General features: G+C 53.2%; 5 protein-coding genes across 5 annotated transcripts; 2 read left to right on the forward strand and 3 right to left on the reverse strand.

Annotated features, from left to right (window-relative positions):
- Positions 1-681: 681 nt before the first annotated feature.
- J4E86_006863 (uncharacterized protein) lies at positions 682-2,381 on the forward strand (the record flags this gene model as incomplete). Its single annotated transcript, XM_051447386.1, has 2 exons — positions 682-1,710; positions 1,764-2,381. The coding sequence occupies 2 exons, from the start codon at positions 682-684 to the stop codon at positions 2,379-2,381; spliced, it is 1,647 nt and encodes a 548-aa protein (XP_051301871.1).
- Positions 2,382-2,710: 329 nt separating this feature from the next.
- On the reverse strand, positions 2,711-5,236 carry AP1B1 (AP-1 complex subunit beta-1; the record flags this gene model as incomplete). The annotated part of the gene is made up of 7 exons (XM_051447387.1): positions 2,711-3,325; positions 3,373-3,549; positions 3,596-4,164; positions 4,212-4,849; positions 4,901-5,032; positions 5,087-5,107; positions 5,160-5,236. The coding sequence occupies 7 exons, from the start codon at positions 5,234-5,236 to the stop codon at positions 2,711-2,713; spliced, it is 2,229 nt and encodes a 742-aa protein (XP_051301872.1).
- Positions 5,237-9,601: 4,365 nt separating this feature from the next.
- On the reverse strand, positions 9,602-10,845 carry J4E86_006865 (uncharacterized protein; the record flags this gene model as incomplete). The annotated part of the gene is made up of 3 exons (XM_051447388.1): positions 9,602-10,341; positions 10,397-10,482; positions 10,532-10,845. The coding sequence occupies 3 exons, from the start codon at positions 10,843-10,845 to the stop codon at positions 9,602-9,604; spliced, it is 1,140 nt and encodes a 379-aa protein (XP_051301873.1).
- A 2,156-nt stretch (positions 10,846-13,001) lies between these two features.
- J4E86_006866 (uncharacterized protein) lies at positions 13,002-14,114 on the reverse strand (the record flags this gene model as incomplete). The annotated part of the gene is made up of 2 exons (XM_051447389.1): positions 13,002-13,548; positions 13,702-14,114. The coding sequence occupies 2 exons, from the start codon at positions 14,112-14,114 to the stop codon at positions 13,002-13,004; spliced, it is 960 nt and encodes a 319-aa protein (XP_051301874.1).
- Positions 14,115-17,359: 3,245 nt separating this feature from the next.
- Positions 17,360-18,788, forward strand: J4E86_006867 (uncharacterized protein; the record flags this gene model as incomplete). The annotated part of the gene is made up of 2 exons (XM_051447390.1): positions 17,360-17,947; positions 17,997-18,788. 2 exons carry the CDS (start codon positions 17,360-17,362, stop codon positions 18,786-18,788), a joined length of 1,380 nt encoding a protein of 459 aa, XP_051301875.1.
- Between the last annotated feature and the right edge of the window lie 1,038 nt (positions 18,789-19,826).

Consider the following 19,826-nt stretch of genomic DNA (forward strand, 5'->3'; position numbering starts at 1 on the left):
ATCATCGATTTGGCCCAAATCGTAACACCAACATGCACTCTCTACCCGTCCTTGTATGACCGGTTCTCCCGGTCTGTACATCATCGCTGGTTGCACAGTGCGGGCCTGGACTTCGATTAACTGCACCCTGGTTTCCGTTGAGGCATATACGTATACTTCAGAGACACGTAAGCTGGCCGGTCAATTAGAGTGCAAAAGGCCACCTGCTGCCACTTTAGAAACACCATGTTCGTCAGCTTGCCTTATCTGCTTCTCAACACGAGCAATCAATCGCCTTCAACACGCAATCTGCTTGCTAGTCGCGGACAGGTGCGGAGATCTCTCTCTTCCTCCACCTCTCCGCGGAACGACATGAGCTGGCCAAGCTCTTTAACCTATTCCAGTTTTGGATGTGCATACTTAGGGTACGCTCACAGCTCTGGCACGGATTAAATGGGGAATTTTCCACAAACGCATTGAACATGCTACAATGCGATTCGGCAATAGGGCTAACGGGTAGGCGACGTCATCAGGACAAAAGCCGAGGTTCCCCACAGATTGACATCTCGATGCATCTCAAGTTCATCCATCGATCAAGCTGCATGTTTACTCTGCATCCTTACGTATCCAATATAACAGCAGCCCCAAGAATACATTGCTTGGAAGTCTCGTGACCACAGCATTTCTGCTATCGAAGTCAATATGCCTACCAAATCACCGTTTCCCGATGTGGACATTCCGGCCATTGACCTCTGGGGTCTAATGTTCGATCGCAAAGACCGCGACTTCCCCGACGACAAAGTCATATATCGCGCCATCAACTCCGACCGAAAGTACACATTCGCCGATGTAAAAAGCAACGCGACATTATTCGGTGAAGGACTCCGGAATCTCTGGGATTGGCAAAAGAATGACGTGCTTGCGTTGTATGCGCCAAACGATATTGACGTACCGCCAGTCATCTATGGAACCTTTTTTGCTGGTGGCATTGTCACGCCTGCAAATCCGGGGTATTCAAAGGATGAGCTAGCCTACCAGCTTGAGAATTCGGGGGCTAAAGCGCTTGTCACGACAAAGGCATTCCTGGACACCGCGTTAAAAGCTGCGGAGAAGGTTGGAATCGCAAGTGATAGGGTGATCTTACTGGGTGCCGAGAAAGACGAGACACATCGATGCAAACACTGGACTAGCATCAGGAAGACATCAGGCGCATTGCGGTATCGCAGGAGACGGGCGGATCCTGAAGACCTGTCATTCCTGGCGTATAGTTCTGGAACTACTGGATTACCGAAAGGCGTTATGCTCAGTCATCGCAACATCGTCGCCGATCTACTTCTTTGCAAGGGCGCTGTGGGAAACTGGTACTCATCTGCAAACGACAAGTTCTTGGGAGTTTTGCCATTCTTCCACATTTACGGTCTTACCGGCTTGGTACACCAGACACTCCATCGCGGTATCGAGCTCGTGGTGATGCCTGCTTTCGACATGGAAACCTTCCTGGGGACAATACAAGAACACAAGATTACCTTCATCTACGTTGCACCTCCAGTCATTGTACGCTTGTCAAGAGATAAGATGGTGGACAAGTACGATCTCTCGTCAGTCAAGATGATCACCAGTGGCGCGGCTCCTCTCACCAAAGAGCTAGTCGATACTGTGCATAAACGACTGAACCTCAAGATCAACCAAGCATACGGGCTAAGTGAAACAAGTCCCATGACACACACTCAGGTATATTCTCATCTCCCTAAGACATGACGAAGATATGCTAACACCCCCTCCAGCCATGGAACGAATGGTACACCTCCGTCGGCAGCGTCGGAAAAATGTTCCCCAACATGACCGCAAAATACATATCCCCCTCCGGCGCCGAACTCGGCCCCGGCGAAGCCGGCGAGCTCTGGCTCAGCGGCCCCAACATCTTCAAAGGATACTGGAAGAACGAGTCAGCGACCGCCGACGCCATAACGCCCGATGGCTTCTTCAAAACAGGCGACATTGGCTTCCAGGACGAACAACACAACTTTTACATTACGGACCGCGTCAAGGAATTGATCAAGTACAAGGGTTTTCAGGTCCCGCCTGCGGAGTTGGAGGGGAAGCTCATGGAGAGCGAACTCATCGATGATGCGGCGGTTATTGGGGTGAATGACGAGGAGCAGCATACTGAGGTGCCGAGGGCGTATATCGTTGCTTCGAAGGCTGGTGCTGGGGAGGCAGAAGCGAAGGCTATTGTGCAGTGGATGGATAAGAAGGTTGCGAATCATAAGAGGCTAAGAGGGGGCGTGGTATTCATTGATGAGGTGCCGAAGAGTGCGAGTGGGAAGATATTGAGACGAGTGCTCAAGGAGAGGAGTAAGGATGATGTGCCTTTGGGTGTGGTAGTCAAGGCTAGACTATGAGTGAAGAGAATCTCACTATTATGTTAGCCTGTATACTGTATATGCCGCACCGGCTGTATGCCTTGGAGAAGCAAAGCTGTCATGTCAAACCCGTGATGCTACAGAGAGGAGAGGGCATAAATCGTTTGGTGGGGTATGGTAGTGACTCGAATACATGCTCACCACGAGTAACAGCAAGCATCTTGGTGCTTGGTACCAGTATCTCTAGATTTGCGCACATGTGATCGTATCAGGGCATACTATTCCAGCGCCAGTAGATGCTCACTAGATATACGTTTTCGCTAACATACAAACACCCAAACCGGAGCAACGGCCTCAAGACCGTCTATCTAAAATAAGTCGAGCAAATCCTGGTTGCTCTTCTTGCTCTGCTCGCCGCCTAGTTGCTGTGCCGGTGGCGGCGGTTGGTTGGTGTCCATGCTCATGCTCGCAAATCCATTCATAATGTCGTCGTTGCTCATCTGTGCGGCCTGGGCTGGCGGTGCGGCGCCGCCTCCGTCCCCAAACAAGCCTAGCAAGTCATCCATGTTCGATTGTTGTGGAGCAGGCGCGTTTGTGGCTGGAGATGCGACGCGTTGCGGGGTGCCAGCGAGACCTTCGAGACCTGATGAGCCATGTGTGGGTGTTTTCTGCATTGAAGCAGGCGCGGAGCCGTCGAAATCGATATCCAAAAGGTTCTCCACGTTTGAAGGCGCTTGTCCGCTGACGGCAGCAGCAGCTGCTGCTGCCGCAATTGGGTTTTCTCTTGCTTCTTCCTGTTGCTCTTCAATGGCAGCCCGTTGCATGGCCTCTGCACCAAATCTGCCCTGTCCAAGGAAGGCCTCTGGTGGCTTGTGGTAGACTGAAGCCAGAGTTGATAGTTCTGTGAGTAGCGTCTCTAGTAGTTGAGGAGGCAGTGACCGTATTGTGGATGTGATCGGGGGTTTGTCGGAGAGCACAATATCCTATTCAAAGTTAATGTCATGTTGCGCAGCGTAGTAGACTAACGTACCTTGGTGATCTGGGGATCACTAGAAAGCAGTCGCCAATACACGTATGCTCGATCGCGGATATCTGGGTTGTCGTTGTCTGCGGTGGCGGCCTGTAGAACCTTGGTTACCAAGCCTTGTGCTTGATCAGGCTTCTTCAAGAAAAGCTTAACGACGGCTGTGAGTATTTGAAGTTGTGTCTGATGACTGTTAGCTTCCGTAGGTACATCTTGAGGGCAGACATACTTGAGTGAACTCCTCGGCAAATGTGTCAACGAAATTTGACAGGATCTCGCCGGCATTGTTGATCTTCTCAGCGTACTCTCCAACAATCCAGATCAAAGAGGCTCTCGCGTTGGGCTCATCCAGCTCGTCGATGCACTGGCAGAGTGTCGGTATTATGCCTTCGTAACCGGGGTATTTGCGGAAAATGTCCTTGATGACGACGATTGCTTCCTGCACGACGTAGTTGACTTTGGTGTTGATGAGGTCTAACAGTGTGTTGACGCACTTCTCGCTTGCGCTTTCGATCTTGATCGCGACCTGCCCGATAGCCTTCACGGCTCGTCGCACGAAATCCATGTCCACCTCCATCGCGTACTCCTTCAGCTCGGCCAGTAGCTGGTCGACGTTCTTGTCGTTCGCTATCCGCACCATGATTTCCAACTTCTGCATCTTCAGGTATGGCGGGTCGTTGTATTTGCAGAAGAAGACGCGCATCTCTTTGCTGAGGATATCCGATTGCTTCTGGAGGAGTAGGTCGATGTTTCGGAGCGCAACGTACTGTACTTCAGGAGCGGAAGATACGAGCGTGACTATAGCATGTTAGCGACACCCCTGTAAACCTCCGTCGTCAGCATACCTAGTGGGGGAGCCATCTTCTTTGCATACGACTTCATCATCTCGGGAGAGATGTTTCGCATGTGCAGGAAGACGACCTTGACAGCTGCCAGCACGACACTCGGGTTGACGTGCTGAAACTGTGGGACGACTCGCTCGCAAATGTGCTCCGCCTCCTTGACATCTGCCGGCTTGTAGTCTGCCAAAGTGGTGAGCAGAGTGACTCTACCCCACTCTGTACACTCATTCAGCGCCAGAAGCATCTTCTTCAGCTGTTGTGACGATATAACCAGGGCCTTGGTTTCCGGTGCTGCCTCCTGAATCTCCACCAGTGCAGTGACCGAGTTTGCGACGACCATGGGGTTCGGGTCGCCAACCAGTTCCTGCAGCTGCTCCAGAAAACCGTTTTCGATGCACATGGACGGGGCGAGGTCGAAAAGCTTAGCGACACAAAGTGCTGCTGTTTTCCGTACGTATGGAGATTCGTCTCTGAGCGTCTTCCGCAACGGTTCCTCCATATAGTCTGTCATTTTATCGACGCGGATGCAGCCCATGGTTCGGATCGCCAATGCTCGTATGAGCGGGTTTGCGTCTTCGGAGTCTTGTACGAAAGTGTTTACGGCGAGAATGCAGAGGTCGGGGTGTGATTTTGCGTAGTTCCTAAGTGTTTTGTTAATTTCCGTCTGGACTGCAACCAGAACTTGGACCTACATGAGGTATAGATATACCAGCTTCTTCTGGTCAAGGTCGGCAGTCGCAATGTTCTTCAGAACGTCAGGGAAGAGGGCCGAGACATCTTTGCCCAGCGTCATGGACATGATAGTCTTCTGAATGGCTTCTTTCCTGCCACAGTCTTAGTATGCCCCCAGTGTAGTCCTCGCAATTCCGGGCGCTCACCGTTCGTAGGCATATTGAGATCTGGTGCAATGGTCAGCTGGGAATCGTTACACTGGCTTGGGGGGATCCATACACCAGACCCGCCCTCAATTCGAACGTCTCTCCTTTGCGCGGGGGCGCAAATGCGCCTCTTATCCTATTAACAGCCATGTTTGTAGGACCGTGAAGGCTAATCGCTCAGCCAAACCCCTCCGACTCCGGCTCGTAGAATCTGGAGCCTGCTCCCTACAAGACCGAGGTATTAGGAAGCGCAAACTTCTTTGGCGATTTATCTTGAGTGTCGAGAAGTCGGTGTCTCTGGATCGAGGGGCGTGGGTGAAGGTGAAGTGCGGGTTGGGTTAATGTTGGTGGAGCTTCGCGATTGACAGACTGCCACCTTGATGATGCGGTCTGTGCGCTGCCCCGGGCCCGCAGCCATGCATCGCATCTAGCCCAGCCCTGAAATGCTTCGACGCTCCCACTCTCATCATCGGCGTAGCAGCATGGTAAGTCGAATGCAACAACCAACACGAATCGTATGACGCTGAAGTCTGACTTCGGATCGCAGCCTTCCAATTTACCTAATCTACGTCGACTCTTTGTGGAAGCGCGTAGCGAGGCGGAGGAGAGCGCGTACTCGAGGAAGGCCGTATGCTTTCTCTATCAGTATCAGTTCGGTCATCTGGTGGGCTAACATGATAACAGTTTTATAACCTTGCCATATTCATGTCATCAATTGCTGTCTTTAGCTTGGTCGCTCAGCGAATGGCTTCTGCAAAGGCAGTCGGTTCATGATCTGAGAAGAACACCACTACATGATCCATGTCATGATCAACTCGTAAAACAAGAAAGAGAAGCACGACCCTTTCCCTAAGAATGCAAGAGCATGCGGTTCCCGTTGCGCTTTATTGTGGATAGACCTGGCGGCCGGCGCTTACTAGAACAATAACCCACCTCGGCGCTTCAGACAGCGATTTCAAGAGTTCAAGCCAGCCATCCGCCAATCAATTTACTGTCGGATGGATTACATCCCCGTTACAAGTAGGTGAAGCGCGAAGTGATACTATGCGCCCTACTAGTTTCCGACTTACCTGCATGTAACCCTGAGATGCGGCACAGTAGCGATACACCATAGCAATAAGAGGACATGATGCTTCTTGCTTTTCAATCCATGCTCCTGGAGAGTTGTCGTTCTTCCATTTCACAGACATGTTTCGTTCCGCGCCCACAGCTCCCCTAGCTCAAGACAATGACACAAAACACCAGCCCCTCGTTCGAGCGTCAACAACATTCTACGACCGGATCGTCACTGACTGGTGGTGGTGGGAGCTACTTAGCTGGGTCGTCAGCTTCGGCTGTATGGCGGCTATCATAGGTGTGCTCTGGTATTATGATGGCAAACGGCAGCCAGAGTACTTGGTGACAGGTATCACGCTCAACGCATACGTTGCCGTCTTCGCTGCGGTCTCTAAAGCAGCATTGATACTACCGGTCTCAGAAGCCATTGGACAGTTGAAGTGGATTTGGTTTCAGAAAGAGGCAGCGTTATGGGATTTTCAGGTCTATGACGCCGCTAGTCGTGGACCTTGGGGTGCGGCTCTGCTTCTTATCAAGACAAGGTGCAGGTTAGTATACCCCAATCAAGACCATGTTTTTTAAATCGCTGATATGGATGCAGACATTTGGTGTCTCTTGGTGCACTGATCACTGTTCTTGCGCTTGCTTTTGAGCCGTTCTTCCAGCAGATCGTGGCCTACCCGGAGAAAATGATCGCTACCCAGCAGAGCACAACTTGGGCTGCAAGGAGTTTTGTGCCCGGATATCTACCTATACTGCGCAAGTTCGCAACCGACCCTCGTTCAGATCCGACCATGGTCGCAGTGATTGATACCGCGTTCAATTCTCCAGAGACTGGTATCAGGTCATCCACAGCCACATGTCCCACCGGCAACTGCACCTGGCCCTCCTATTCAACGCTTGGTGTCTGCCACGAGTGCCATGATGTGTCGTCCATGCTCGAATATCAGTGCGAGAACAATACACACCTGGATCGTGCGACAGGCTTCAGAGAAGCCTTAGACCCTTGTGGATTCAAGGTCAATAACACGTTCCTAGTTGGTTCTACGGGTCTTGTTGGTCAACGTCAAGTGACTAGTTTGACAACACTGATTGTTAATACGTCGAATGTTGACTCCCGATTCGACCCCTTCTTGAACACCACCAGATTTGCCGATGTCACTCTCCCCATCGCGGATTTTTATGTTGGATACACTCCTGGCGGCCCAGCTGCCGTAATGAGAAACGAAACGCCGGTGCTGATGGAATGCCTACTTACTTGGTGCGTGAAAACTCTCCAAGCTCAAGTCAACAACGGCGTCCTCGAAGAATCGGTCACCAACTCCATCACAATACAGCCGGACAGGTATAGCGCATCATCGCCGGTCGTTGCTGCCCTTGGAAATGAAACCTTTAGCATTGTGAACCAGACTACGGAGCTCCTGCGTGACTGGATATTTTCCGATCTGCCTCCCACACTCGACCAAAACCCGGCATATCCTTTTGTTCCTGACACGGGTGCGTGGAATTTCCACCAAGTTCCACCGTACGACTTCGAGGGACCTCTTGCCAATCTCAGCAAAGCAATAACAAACAACTTGAAATCGCGTGGGGTTGGCACCGTTCCTATCGCAGGTATAGCGTGGACGAAGGAGAAGATCGTTGAGATACGTTGGGAGTGGATTACGCTGCCGGCCATTTCGCTCGTCGGAAGTCTGGTCTTGATCTGTGCGACCATACTGGAAGGACGTCGGACTCAGGCTCCTGTGTGGAAATCCTCAGCGCTGGCTACTTTATTGCATGGACTGTCTGAAGAAACCCAGAAGCGTATTGACCCAGAACTTTCCTCGAGTCAGACGGAAGCAATCTCCAAAGGGCTGAAGGTGAGTCTCTCATCTCGGAAAGGTGACGCGCGCTTGATTGCCACATGAGCGATGTGCCGCATTCATCAACGCTCTCTTCGAAGTCTCCCGGTTGATGCAGACTCCCGCTTGAGTACCTTCGCTTGGTAGAAATGGGTCACCAGGTTCCTCCAGTTCACCACCCAGGCCCATATCTTCCTGTCCTCGTCCCAACAAAATTCACCCTTCACGCCCACCGATACACCAGTCAAATGGTTCTTCCCAATATTGACCCAGGGCGGCGCTTGTTGTAGTCGTGCCGCTGGTAAGCTACCCGCACGCCTAAGCTCATCAACGCTCTTCATCTCTCCCAGTGGCCCAAGTGTCTCCGACGACACAAGAACTGCGCGCTTCCGATCAGCAGTGATGCTATCGAACGAAAAGATGATCCTAGATCGCGGGATAGGGTCGCCAGGCCACTTCAGTGTACCTGTTGCGGGATCGCGACGAGGAAGCGCAAGGAATATTGTGATATCCGGAAGATAGGTGAAGATGAAATGGCGTTCAATATAGTCCTTGAAGTGCGAAGAGACTAGACGCACGCTGCCCCAGAGATGGGAAGCATCGCGGTGGTCGGCGTGTTCCAAGATCTGCAACCAAAGCTCTACAGGTAGTGCGGGGGTTGTTGATCGAAAGTCGCTGATGCTTTGATTCATGTGGAATGAATTTTTTATGAGTTGTAGAGTCGAAAGAAGCGTCACCAGATGTGATGTTTTCAATAGGCTTCCTGCGTCTATTGATATAAGTTGGGCGATCTATGAGTCATCGTTGGTGGCCTATCCGATGATGCGGCCGACTTAGCGAATGCATACGCTACCCCAAGGCTCTTGTTATACTCTACGCAGAGGATAATACGCCTCTGACTCACAAAAGGGTTAGGTCTTTGCTGTCACTAGTCACTGAAGGTGTACTTTGGTATGCGGAGTAGTTACGATAGCTTCGAGGTCCCGTTATATCCTGGCCTTGCAATGTATTATGTATTCGTAGCACCCAAAAATATCACTGACTAATGTCATACTCGTTCCAGAAAATCATTCTTGGTTAGCTGGTACTTCATCGGTCGTGGAAAGCATCAGGTTCGCTTGGTGTTGTTACAACCAAGCCTTAGTGGGGGCGAGGCATCTTGGGATGACGTCGCCGATGTTACAAGATGCCGTGTTGCGGCATGTTCGTGCCTGATCGTCGCATGGTGTCCTGAGACATCCAGGTTTCGACACCTTCAATGCATTCATGCGTAAGTAATCAAGTGCCCGACTGCTTGCGACACAAGATCTAACAGAGGAGCAGGCGAGGTAACATGAACGAGCAGAAATACAATAGAATAGTTTTACATTTCATCAATACTAAGTAGGCGCCAGAGAAGGAAATAGCGCCCTCAGAACCAGTCCAATGAAGCGCTTCGCTTCAACCTCCGTAGAGTGACCTTCCGTGCCCCTCTAGGGAACAGAAGTACGATCTATCTTGCAATTGTCGTCAAAGAGGAAAGTACCATTATAGCGTCCACTGCTTCAAACCTCAAACCTTGTCAACCCCAAACCTTGCCGTCAACTCTCCTGTTCTCTGGATCTTCATGAAGTGCCTAGGCGACGAAGTCACGTGCGGCAAAGCTGCGGCGGTTGAAGCGTCCGCGTCCACGTCCACGACCGAAGCCGCCGAAGCCGCCCTGTCCTTGCTGGCCGCCTTGACCGCCCTGCTGGCCTCCTTGCTGGCCTCCTTGTTGACCGCCCTGCTGTCCACCTTGCTGTCCACCTTGCTGGCCGCCCTGCTGTCCTCCCTGTTGACCACCTTGCTGACCGTTGTTCTGACCGTTGTTCTGGCCATTGTTGCCGCCGTTGTTGCCACCGTTGTTGCCGCCACCGCCGCCACCGCCAACAGTGAACCTCACACAGTCATCCTGAGGACCACGTTGAGCGACAGGCATGACAACAGGCTGATGGTTGGAGGCAGAGGTGATAGAGCAAGCACGGTAGTTACCGGCAGGGAGACCAGCCTCGAGCGTGGCAGTGAGAAGACCATTGCCGTCACCAGCGTCGTTGATACCCTTGAAGAAAGCAAAGTTCTGAGCATCAGGAGGGTTGTTGGCGTCGTTACCCATGTCCTGGACGGAGATATGGGTGTGGCCAATGACGTTGCCTCCCTGAAGCGTCTGCGGGGCAGCGTAGTAGGTGTTGTCAGGGTTGGTGAAAGAACCGGCCTCCAAGTTGGTGATCTTCACGGAGAAGTCAATCTTCTGGTTTTCCTGGATGCCTTGTTCGTTGTTCTGGGGGCTGGTGAAGACCGCAGAAATCATGTTACCAACGGCAGGAATATCTCCCATGACTATCTGAAAGTTAGCACCTATCTTTTGAAGCAGGCTTGAATGGCTGAAGCTTACCGATACCGTTGCAGGATCCCTCCTTGACCTGGAGACCGTTGGTGAGGGTCTTGCCTTGGCAGAAGTTGATGAAGTTGGCTTGGTCACTGGTCAAGTTAGCAAGGGATCTGTACAAAGACGTGCGTGCCAACATACGTGAGGGACGCGGCTTGTCCATCTTCCTGGCCCTGGTCGAATCCATCGGACTGACTGGCGGTTTGAACAACATCAGGGTTGAGGGCCAGGTTACCACCACCACCGCCGTTGTTGCCTCCGTTGTTACCACCGTTGTTGCCGCCGTTGTTCTGACCGTTGTTCTGACCGTTGTTGCCTCCGTTCTGGCCGTTGTTTTGTCCGTTGTTGCCGCCGTTCTGACCGTTGTTCTGACCGTTGTTTCCACCTTGGCCGCCAAACTGGGCATTGGCAACACCGGCTGCAAGCAGCATAGGGATGAGGGTTGAGAAGCGCATGATAGCTTCAGGAAAAGAAGTTAAGATTGATAAAAGAGTGGAGTCCGGCTAGCGGTGGATTACAAAAAAGGCAGATACGTTCAACGTAATCTGAATGAAGAATTAAGAGGAAGAGAAAGGAATGTAACCCTCAACTGCAGAACCGGAGTTTGTAATGGAACAAGCGACTGATGATGGTGAGGAAAGCAAGATATCTGAGGAATCGCATTGCCTTAAGTCCTTGGCGAGCGAATACAAGGCAAAGAGCAACCTGGTAAGGCGGCTCGTGGTTCCTCGGGCATGAAACCCACGATGAAGGCAGAGACGTCTCAAACCCACCCATACCGACATCGATAACGTCGCGCACGGGGCGCTGGCATCAACTGGCGCCCTGCCACTGACTGAGGCTGGCATGGCAGCCTCTCCGGAACGAGAATGCGCCAGGCATTGAAGAGGAGGTCCGAGAAACGGTTCGTGTAAGAGGTGTGCAAGAACCCCAATGGCGCTAACCCAAACGAGATGCGCTAGCCGCCTTTCAGGCTCGAGCCAGGCATCTTCTAAATTTTGAGGAGGACACGCTCAAACTCCTATGATGCCTTCCCATGCGCCATAACAGCAACCGAATGCACGGCAGGACTGTGTGACTGACTTCCGATATCCGTTCGTCACCACCGCAACGCCAGCGGGGAAATTTGGTTTACTCGCTGCGGCCCACTTTGCGACCCACGCCTCCTCCATGAGCCTCACTGAGTTGTCGGAAGCGATGTGCGACATACTCGAGCAAGGTTGGTTCGTGCTGTCACTGTCTCGATTTGACGGATGTGACAGATGACAGTTGAAGGACCACGGAGTAGCAAGTCCGCATCCTGCATCTGCACGCACTCTGTTGGATGCCAGAGGCAATCGGTCCTCTCTGTGACAACATGCGATGGCGGCAATTCTTAATCCGAGATCGATAAAGATCGATGTTTGCTGTTTGGGATGTTGCCGTGCCAAGTTGTCACGCCCACTCACCAACTCCACTGTGGACGCGGCGCCCAGACAACATGGCGACGTACCGACGTACTTCTCCACCATTAACAAGAGTGTGTATACCCATTCTCGAAGATCTGCACGCTGCTCCATCGAATCTGCAAGCGATGATGCTGCGCTTGACCCACACTCAATGACCGTGCTCGCGGCAAAAGGAACTGAGACACCTCCTGTCAAACCCCGCTACACGTTCGCTCCTTCAACGTCGTGAAGGATTACGGAATCAGGGTTGCCGTATATGGCTTGGTGTCCACGGGTCGCTCGGCTTGCCTGAGGCAGGAGGTGTCTTCAGGCACGGAGGATCTACATCTGTAACCAACACCCGCAGAAACTCCTCAGGTTCCAGTCTCTGTGACGCAAATCCTCGAGGTTGGGATTCTCTGATTAACAATCTCAAGCAGGCTTACGTGCATTCTCTTCTTCGGATCTATCTCTTCCATGAATTGTACTGCGCCATCTTCGAGGAGTTGTCGCGACACCCTTCGGTCCTACTTCATCTCAACTGTCACAAGGAGGCTTACGAGCGGCGACTATACACACGCGTTCTTTCGAATGTACCAACTTCGATACTTCAGATAGTCAACTCCCAAATCCGACCACAATCACCACGACCGTCAACGCACAGCTCCGTGACGATCATGAGAACCCGAACAGCTCTCTGAGACAGACACTCCTGCTCTTCATTCCAGATGACCAGCTACCCGACTATCGTCTGTACTGTGTGGCCTTCAACGAAGAAGTACGAGGCAGTCGGGGTCTCCTCTATGTTAACAAGTCCAGGCAGGTTTACGGGTGCGACTGCACATATACGTTCTGTCGGATCTATCGTGTTCCATACTTCCATGCAGTCAACTCCCAGGCTCTATCACGATCATCTAGACACCCAGGCGGTCGGCGTGTCCTTGGTGTTAACAAACTCAAGCAGGTCCATCGGTATCGACTGTACATACGCCTTCTTTAGGGTCTGTGGTTTTCCATACTCATAGCGATCCATTGGTGCGCGATGTCGTACTCTCTCTGCCACCCATCTCATTCACTATTGCTGCGATGACTATGCCATACGGGCCACCCTCAACCTCTGCAACGCCTACGATGACCACACGGGAACCTACTCTCGAACGAGAACCATCGCAAATACGACAGACTTAGACAGTCAACCGCCCCTCCATGACCTGTACTGCGCTACCCTCCAAGAAAAGCTGCGCAACACTCCTGTCCTCGTTCATCTCGACCTCGATGAAGATCTCGCTTCGTCTTCCCATCTCTACGCCCTGAACGATCTCGTACCTGAACGTCTTGGATGCCTCTCCTGCTGTCTGCGACAGATATGCGGCCAAATCGCTGGCGGCGCTACCGGTAGCCGGATCTTCCAACGGACCCTCGATCATCCTCGTCCTTAGCTTCGTCACGCCATGGTCGCTCGTTCCCGCCCGAACAAAGAAATATGTCCCAATGAACGTCTCGTCCCAGCCCTGATCCAGGCCCTCGACGGAGAGAGACTGGCCAGCTAGCGACACCATGCTCAGTGCCTCTTCAGATTCCAGTTCGACCAGAACAAATGTCATGCCCTTGACTATCGAGACGATGGCATGGTCATCTTTGACTTTAACTTTGCCTTGCCGATGGGCTTCAGCCAATTGCGGCTGGAGAGCGAACAAGTCGTCCTTGGTGTACCTCTTATTGTGGATATGACTGCATTGGTTAGCTTACATGTATACACACCTGCAGCACCTCAGGTCGCCGAATCGCTCTCAGACCGTGGGTCTGGAACAGCCCGAACTAACCATCGTGATGCAGACACTCTAGACAGGCCGAGGGAGGACAATGTCAAATGCAGGAACATACACGTCATGGGGGATCGAAGCCTTCGCCGTCTTCTTGCCGCAATCGTACCGCAACCCAACACGCCCAGCTTTCAGGTTGAAGCTCGCTTCCATGACACCGCTGCTGACGCCACGCTCCCGAGCCGTCCTTCCCAAGACATAGCAGGCCGTGCCCACGGTAGGGTGTCCGGCGAACGGCAGTTCTCGCGAGGTCATGAAGATGTCGACAGTCCATTGGTCCTCTGCCGCACTATCCGCGTGTTCGTGCAAGAAGGTCGTCTCCGATAGGTTGAACTCTCGCGCGATTGTTTGCTTTTGTTCCTGGTTTAGGGTCCGGCCAGGCGGGATGCGCACAATGGCCAGCGGATTTCCGCCGTATGGCTGCGAGGTGAAGACACCCACGGTTACGAAGTCGAGCTGTGAGGGGGACGTCATGGTCAAAGTATCTGAAATGACAGATTGATAGTTGGTGTTCAGCGTTGCTCTGACTTTGTAAATACGTGGGCGAGATGACTCATCAATGAACCTGCATGCTGCACCGCAGGATGTCGCTACCACGCCCTACATGTCACATAGATTCTACATTCCAATTCCAATACATTCTATGTGATTTCAAATCCCTCTCGCCGTGTGTGTTCGCCGTTCATTCTGATGGAGATGTTGCTGCAGCCCGAAATAATGGTACCAAGGACAGCCCGCCAAGCATACCGAGGTTGTGCATCTAGAAGGCCACGTGAGGTGCGATGGCGTCGGTATCTGCCATGTTCAGGAGCACAGCCCTTTGCATCGGTCTTGGCAGTATTTTCTATCTCCGAAGGTGAGGCTGCGGTCGTGAGGCTGTGCAGTCGCTGCGCGAACACCGTCCAAGGATCACTAGCTCGCCGTTACGTGTCCTTCCGGCTTGCCCGAAGAAGTACCTGAGGCGTGGCCGAGAGTACTGTAGGGTCAACCCTACCTTATGCATGCTATGATACAGCAGTGTACCTGGCTATAGTAGTATCTCCAAGCTGTCATGTCAGGAGGTTTGAAGTTGCCACATGGGCTAATGAGGAAGCTGAGATGTGGTACTTCCCTCGGCGACTACGCACTAGCTGTCCGCGCGATGACCGTGTCACGGAGAACAGCGAGAGTGGAAACCTCCGCAGGAAACCTGATGAGATGATCGCAGAGTCTTGGGGGTTGAACCAAACTTGAGAACACCAGAATGGCTTGCATCTTCGATTCCAGATCAGAGGCCGACTACGCCACCAGGAGAAGGCATGACTACATGGCTGGCCACAGCAAGGGACTGATTTGAAATTCCACACCCTGTTTGCTTCAGCTGCCCCCCGTGTGCGTGGCGGCGTGAAGTCGATCTTCAATGCGCATGAATGTTGTTGCAACGATGGTGTTGCTTCCCAAAGGGGAAGCAATTTTGGGCCGCAACGAATGAGACACTGCAACGTTAGGTGTGGAGACGAAACGGGGGCCACGGTCTGCCCAGGTGCGAGCAGATCGACGCGGAGATTATTTTCAACGGTCTTTATCGATTCGTACAAACGCATCCTGGCATCGTTGTGCTAGCTGCGTTTGTTCCTGCGCGGCTGTGGGTTGTTGAGGAGAACCACCGGCGTTTGTACCCGCGGCTGAGTGGCCTGTGAGGAGATTGTCAGACGTATGGCGTCAAAGGTCAGCGCAAAGGGACCAACAGCTCGTCAATCTGGCGATGTGCAGTACGATCGCACAGCTTCGATCGATGAAATGAGTAATCTCGGCTCGTGTAACGATGGGGTTGCCCTCGGCCTCGCAGTGTGTGGTCTGCAAGCGAGGAGGAGCACTGATGCTAGTACACAAGACTGCTAGGAGTCAGGACGATCCTTTGCGTTACCTTTACGAGTCCGATCTCGAACGCGTACATGCTGCTGCACCGCGGCCCAAGGCCATGAGCATGCAGTCTACACCTGTTGGTACCTTAGGTACACTCGAGGGGCCTCAATCACATGCATCGGAATCTGTCCGACGGCAGCGGACGAGATTTCCACCCATCTCCTAAATCATAGTGTGCGGAAGCAAGATCTTGACATGTCAAGCGCGTCGCGTTGTTTGTTGACATGCGATAGCAGGCGCTGTTATGGTGCTTTTTGTGATATGAGCAATCTTTTATCGGAGCTGCAAACACCCCACTCGGCTGCAGGCTTGCACAACGGGGGCAGGGGCCGTGAGCGGTGATAAGTTCGCATGGCTGCAGCTCCGAGTCTGCAAGGTACATGGCGTTTGCGAATGTGCTGGCTCAAGGATACGAGTCGTGAATCTAGGCTACAAGAGCCAAGTTCAGAGGTTTCATCGTCAACGGGCCTGCCGCGCCGCATCCTCATCGCTACACATTGCCACAATATTGTCGAGATGACGCGGATCATGAGGATTTGGGTTAGGTTCGTGAACATCCAACTTTGCCATGTTTCTGTGCCTGAAGGTTGGGTTTTGCATTGCGAAGTCAAAATGCCGATGCAGGCCCAACCCTGTCCTCTGACAGTTGCAGCTACGGCGACGTCCTTATTGGTAGTGCGGAAGAATCGAAAATGGGGTTGCATGTGCATGTGCATTCTGCAAGGTCCAAGTGCTCTCGAGGGGACATGCATCGGCACCCAGGATGATGCGGTCGAGTCCCAAGTGGAGACTGCATCGTCGGTGAATTGAGTTAGGGCGGCGCAGAGTTCGCGTGCGGTTGGGCAGACGCAGCACGATTCAGAAGCCACCAGAGCAGACCTCGGAATGTCGACAGCGGCGGACCCTTTGCGGCCAGGATCAGCCTGTGCTCTGGTGCTTCTCCATGTTTTGGTTCGACCATGGTACTGCTGTTGGCGCCCTGAGAGTGACGTCTCAGGGTCCTCAGGGGACGGCCGGAGATGCACGTCGTACCAGCGCGACTGAGTGTATAGCGCGCGGCGACGATTGGGAGCAACTGTGCCAGCTGTGCCTGACTCGGGGCGGGGTCGGCAGCAGGCCTGACGCACTCGAGCTGAAAGGCGTTGCTGTGAGATGGCTAGGCCGTCTTGGTCGTGGTTCTTGGGGAAGCTGGAAGCCCCTGTCACTGACGCCACTCATGCAAGTGCGAAAGCGACCATCACGGGCCCTCGCTCAGGGATCATGAGAAGAAGCGTTGACTAGAGCAAACGCAAAACCCTTTCTGTATACCTACCCGACGTCTGCCCGTTCCAGCCCTCTGCGATCGTCTGCTCCTCATAACCCCGTCCTACACCACCACTGCCACTTGACCCTGCACCGCTGTGTTTGTCCTTCTTTTTTGCTTACCGTGCTCATAACCGCCTGCCCCGTCGCACACTGCAACGCCGACCACACTGGACTTTCCACCATCAAGCTTGCCTGGAGCGACTCGACGTATCACCATCTGCCTGCACGTCTGCGCCGTCTGTCGTGCTTGATATCCTGCCTCTCCGGTCGCGCCTTCCTTTCTTCTCGTCAAAGCTACGACCACCCCACCAAACCCCACGCGCCGCCCGCTAGCCCATCTCCCCCGGGCCGCCTTTTCTCCTCGTCTACACCCTCAACTCCAACCTCGCTTTCGCTTCTCGGGGATCGTATTCCGCTCTTTGCTTTTCTGCGATACGCGCAACTCTAGCGCTGCGCCATCGCCGGGACCCTTCGCATCCACACGCCACATCTTTCACGTGCTCTTCAAAATGGCATCAAATCATTCCCGGAGCGCGTCGGACGAGAACCACAACTCAATGGCATACATTCTCGAACACGTATTACAGTACCCTGGCAGCTACGACATCCCCCTCAAGACCATGTACGAGCTCAACCGCGTGGACCGCGCCCAACCCATCCCCAAGAACTATACCAAGTCTGGCAACACATCACCAATTTCCAGCTCATTCGCATGGAACACCACAGAAGCTGCGACCATGAGCTTCACCTCGTCGTTGATGAACCAGCTCAAAGCGTTACCCACACGGACCAGCGCACTGCCACCCGCCTTCATCGTAAACTTTGTGACCCGCACCTTCATGCCCGAGCCAGCTGATGTCGACTGGAGCCAAGCTTTGACTGCGCTCGACTACCTGAAAGATTTGGAGACACGACGGCGCAGAGAGATGGCTACCACGTTCGAGGCCCTTGACGTCCACAGGGACACATGGGACGCCGACATGGCCCGTGTCGCTGAAAAGGCACCTGGCATCGCACTCTGGATCAACAACCTCGAAGGCAAGAACCGGAAAGCTGAGTCGTACTACGCTCAGCTATGGGTCGGGCTCCGCCGATGGGTATGTTAGCTATCTTCCTTCTCACGTGATCTCAACTAACATCAAGCAGATCATGATCAACCATCTCTCTGACGAAGAGTTCAACAAGCTCAACTGCATTAGCTACCTCAACACCCTGTTTCCTCCTGTCCATGCCCAGACCAAGCTTCCCTCGCAGTTCCTGAACCACGAAGCTCTGAAAGAAGAACGCCAGATCTTCTTCGAACTGATCAGCCAGGTGCAGAGGAGGGGACCCGATGTCTTACTTCCTCTCATCAATCGGGACAAGCGCCCGGAAGACCAGACTGGCTGGCCCACCGTCCAGAGGATCGTCGACAAGTACCTTCGCGTCGCGCAGAACATGATTCAAGACTGCATCGCTACTCACGGCCCAGAGTCGTTTGATCGCTACATGAACGGACCTGGCAAAGAGAAGAAGCATGACTCCGGTGTCAGTTTTGGTTCCGAGCGCCGGCCCAGCGTACAATCTAGCGTGCACGGGAGGCAGTCGCCCGAGCCCATGCTCAGCTACACCCCGTCCATCAAGGGTCTCAGCAAGCTTGAGAGGATTACTCGCGAGTTCAAGCGCATGCGAGTCAAGCCCCGGCCCGAAGTCGAAGAGATAACGCAATTCAACCAGCGGGCCGCCGCTGACCACATTCCCCAGACAGGTGCGAATGCTGGAAAGAAGTCGCTCAAAAAGGCCCGATCGCTCGCCAGCCTCAAGTTCGGCAATGGCAGCTCGGCGTCATTGGCTAGCAGAAAGGGCAGCGATGCTCTGGCCTTCGACGCCGACGAAATGAAGAAGCACCGCGCGATATACGAGGCCTCGGTCAGCAAGAGCACCCACGCCCATGCGTAGACGGCGGAGCAGCTGTTCACAACGGCCCTTACGACCTCACGACGACTCGTATCACCACGAGTCAATGTAGTATGTTCACATGCGCTCACGACTCCACGGCTCATACCGCGCTATTCGGACCGATGGGCAACGCGATGCCTAGACAACATGGAGACCTGCCATCGCCGCAAAAGCATGCAGGCGTTCCGAGTCGTTTTATTAAAGTACCCCATTGTTTTCTTTTCCGGCACTGCGAAGATGTCCCGACGTCTCGCTGCCGCCGTCAGTTGTATGACCTTTCTTAGCGGGCGTTGTCAGAAGCAATACCTTCGCGGGTCAAAATTTCTATTTTCATGTTAGTACATTCAGTTCATGTGATCTATGACGGATAAAGCATGGCGTTCAGGAAACAGGGTGCATGGCAAATGGCGTACTACAACGAATTGTTTTTGGAAGCATGTTTCTTTTCTTCGGCTGTACATACGAAAAGGCACGCGACTGCGTTGCTGCGGAACACGCATCGATATCCGAGATACTTAGTGTAATTGTGTCATCTCAGACATGGACGAGTAATGGATAATACACACATCACAATCAGCTTGTTTGAGCATGGCGCGTGTATTGCATTCGTGTTATTGGCGGCCTTGCCCTCAGGTGAGGAGCGAGGCCGCGCAGGAACGAGGCTGTCGTTGCTGACCTTCCGTATTGAACCTCATGGTTTCACGCAAAGGATTGCCTTGCCCTCGCGTAGACGTCGCAGCATGGGATTAGCAAAGTTTGTTTTGCAAAATCAATGGAACTCGACTCAGGACCCTGGCGTACGTAAACTTTGTTTTTAATCACATTGCCCACTGAGCCCGCAGCTGTTCCCACATGCGTCTGCACGCACAACAACAACAGGGTAAGTCGCCCCCGCCACGCCTTGCCGCATGCAGCCCGGGTTCGGGTGCCCGTTGCAACGCCAGTGGACACTGGACAGGACGTGGAATCCTTCACGTGCATGTTCGGCGGGCAGGCGAGAATGCACTCGCATCACATCCCCCCGGCTTGGAAGGGCCC

The sequence above is a fragment of the Alternaria arbusti genome, assembly GCF_024043155.1.
Source record: "Alternaria arbusti strain BMP 1465 chromosome Unknown scaffold_8, whole genome shotgun sequence".
In the NCBI taxonomy this organism is placed as follows: domain Eukaryota; kingdom Fungi; phylum Ascomycota; class Dothideomycetes; order Pleosporales; family Pleosporaceae; genus Alternaria; species Alternaria arbusti.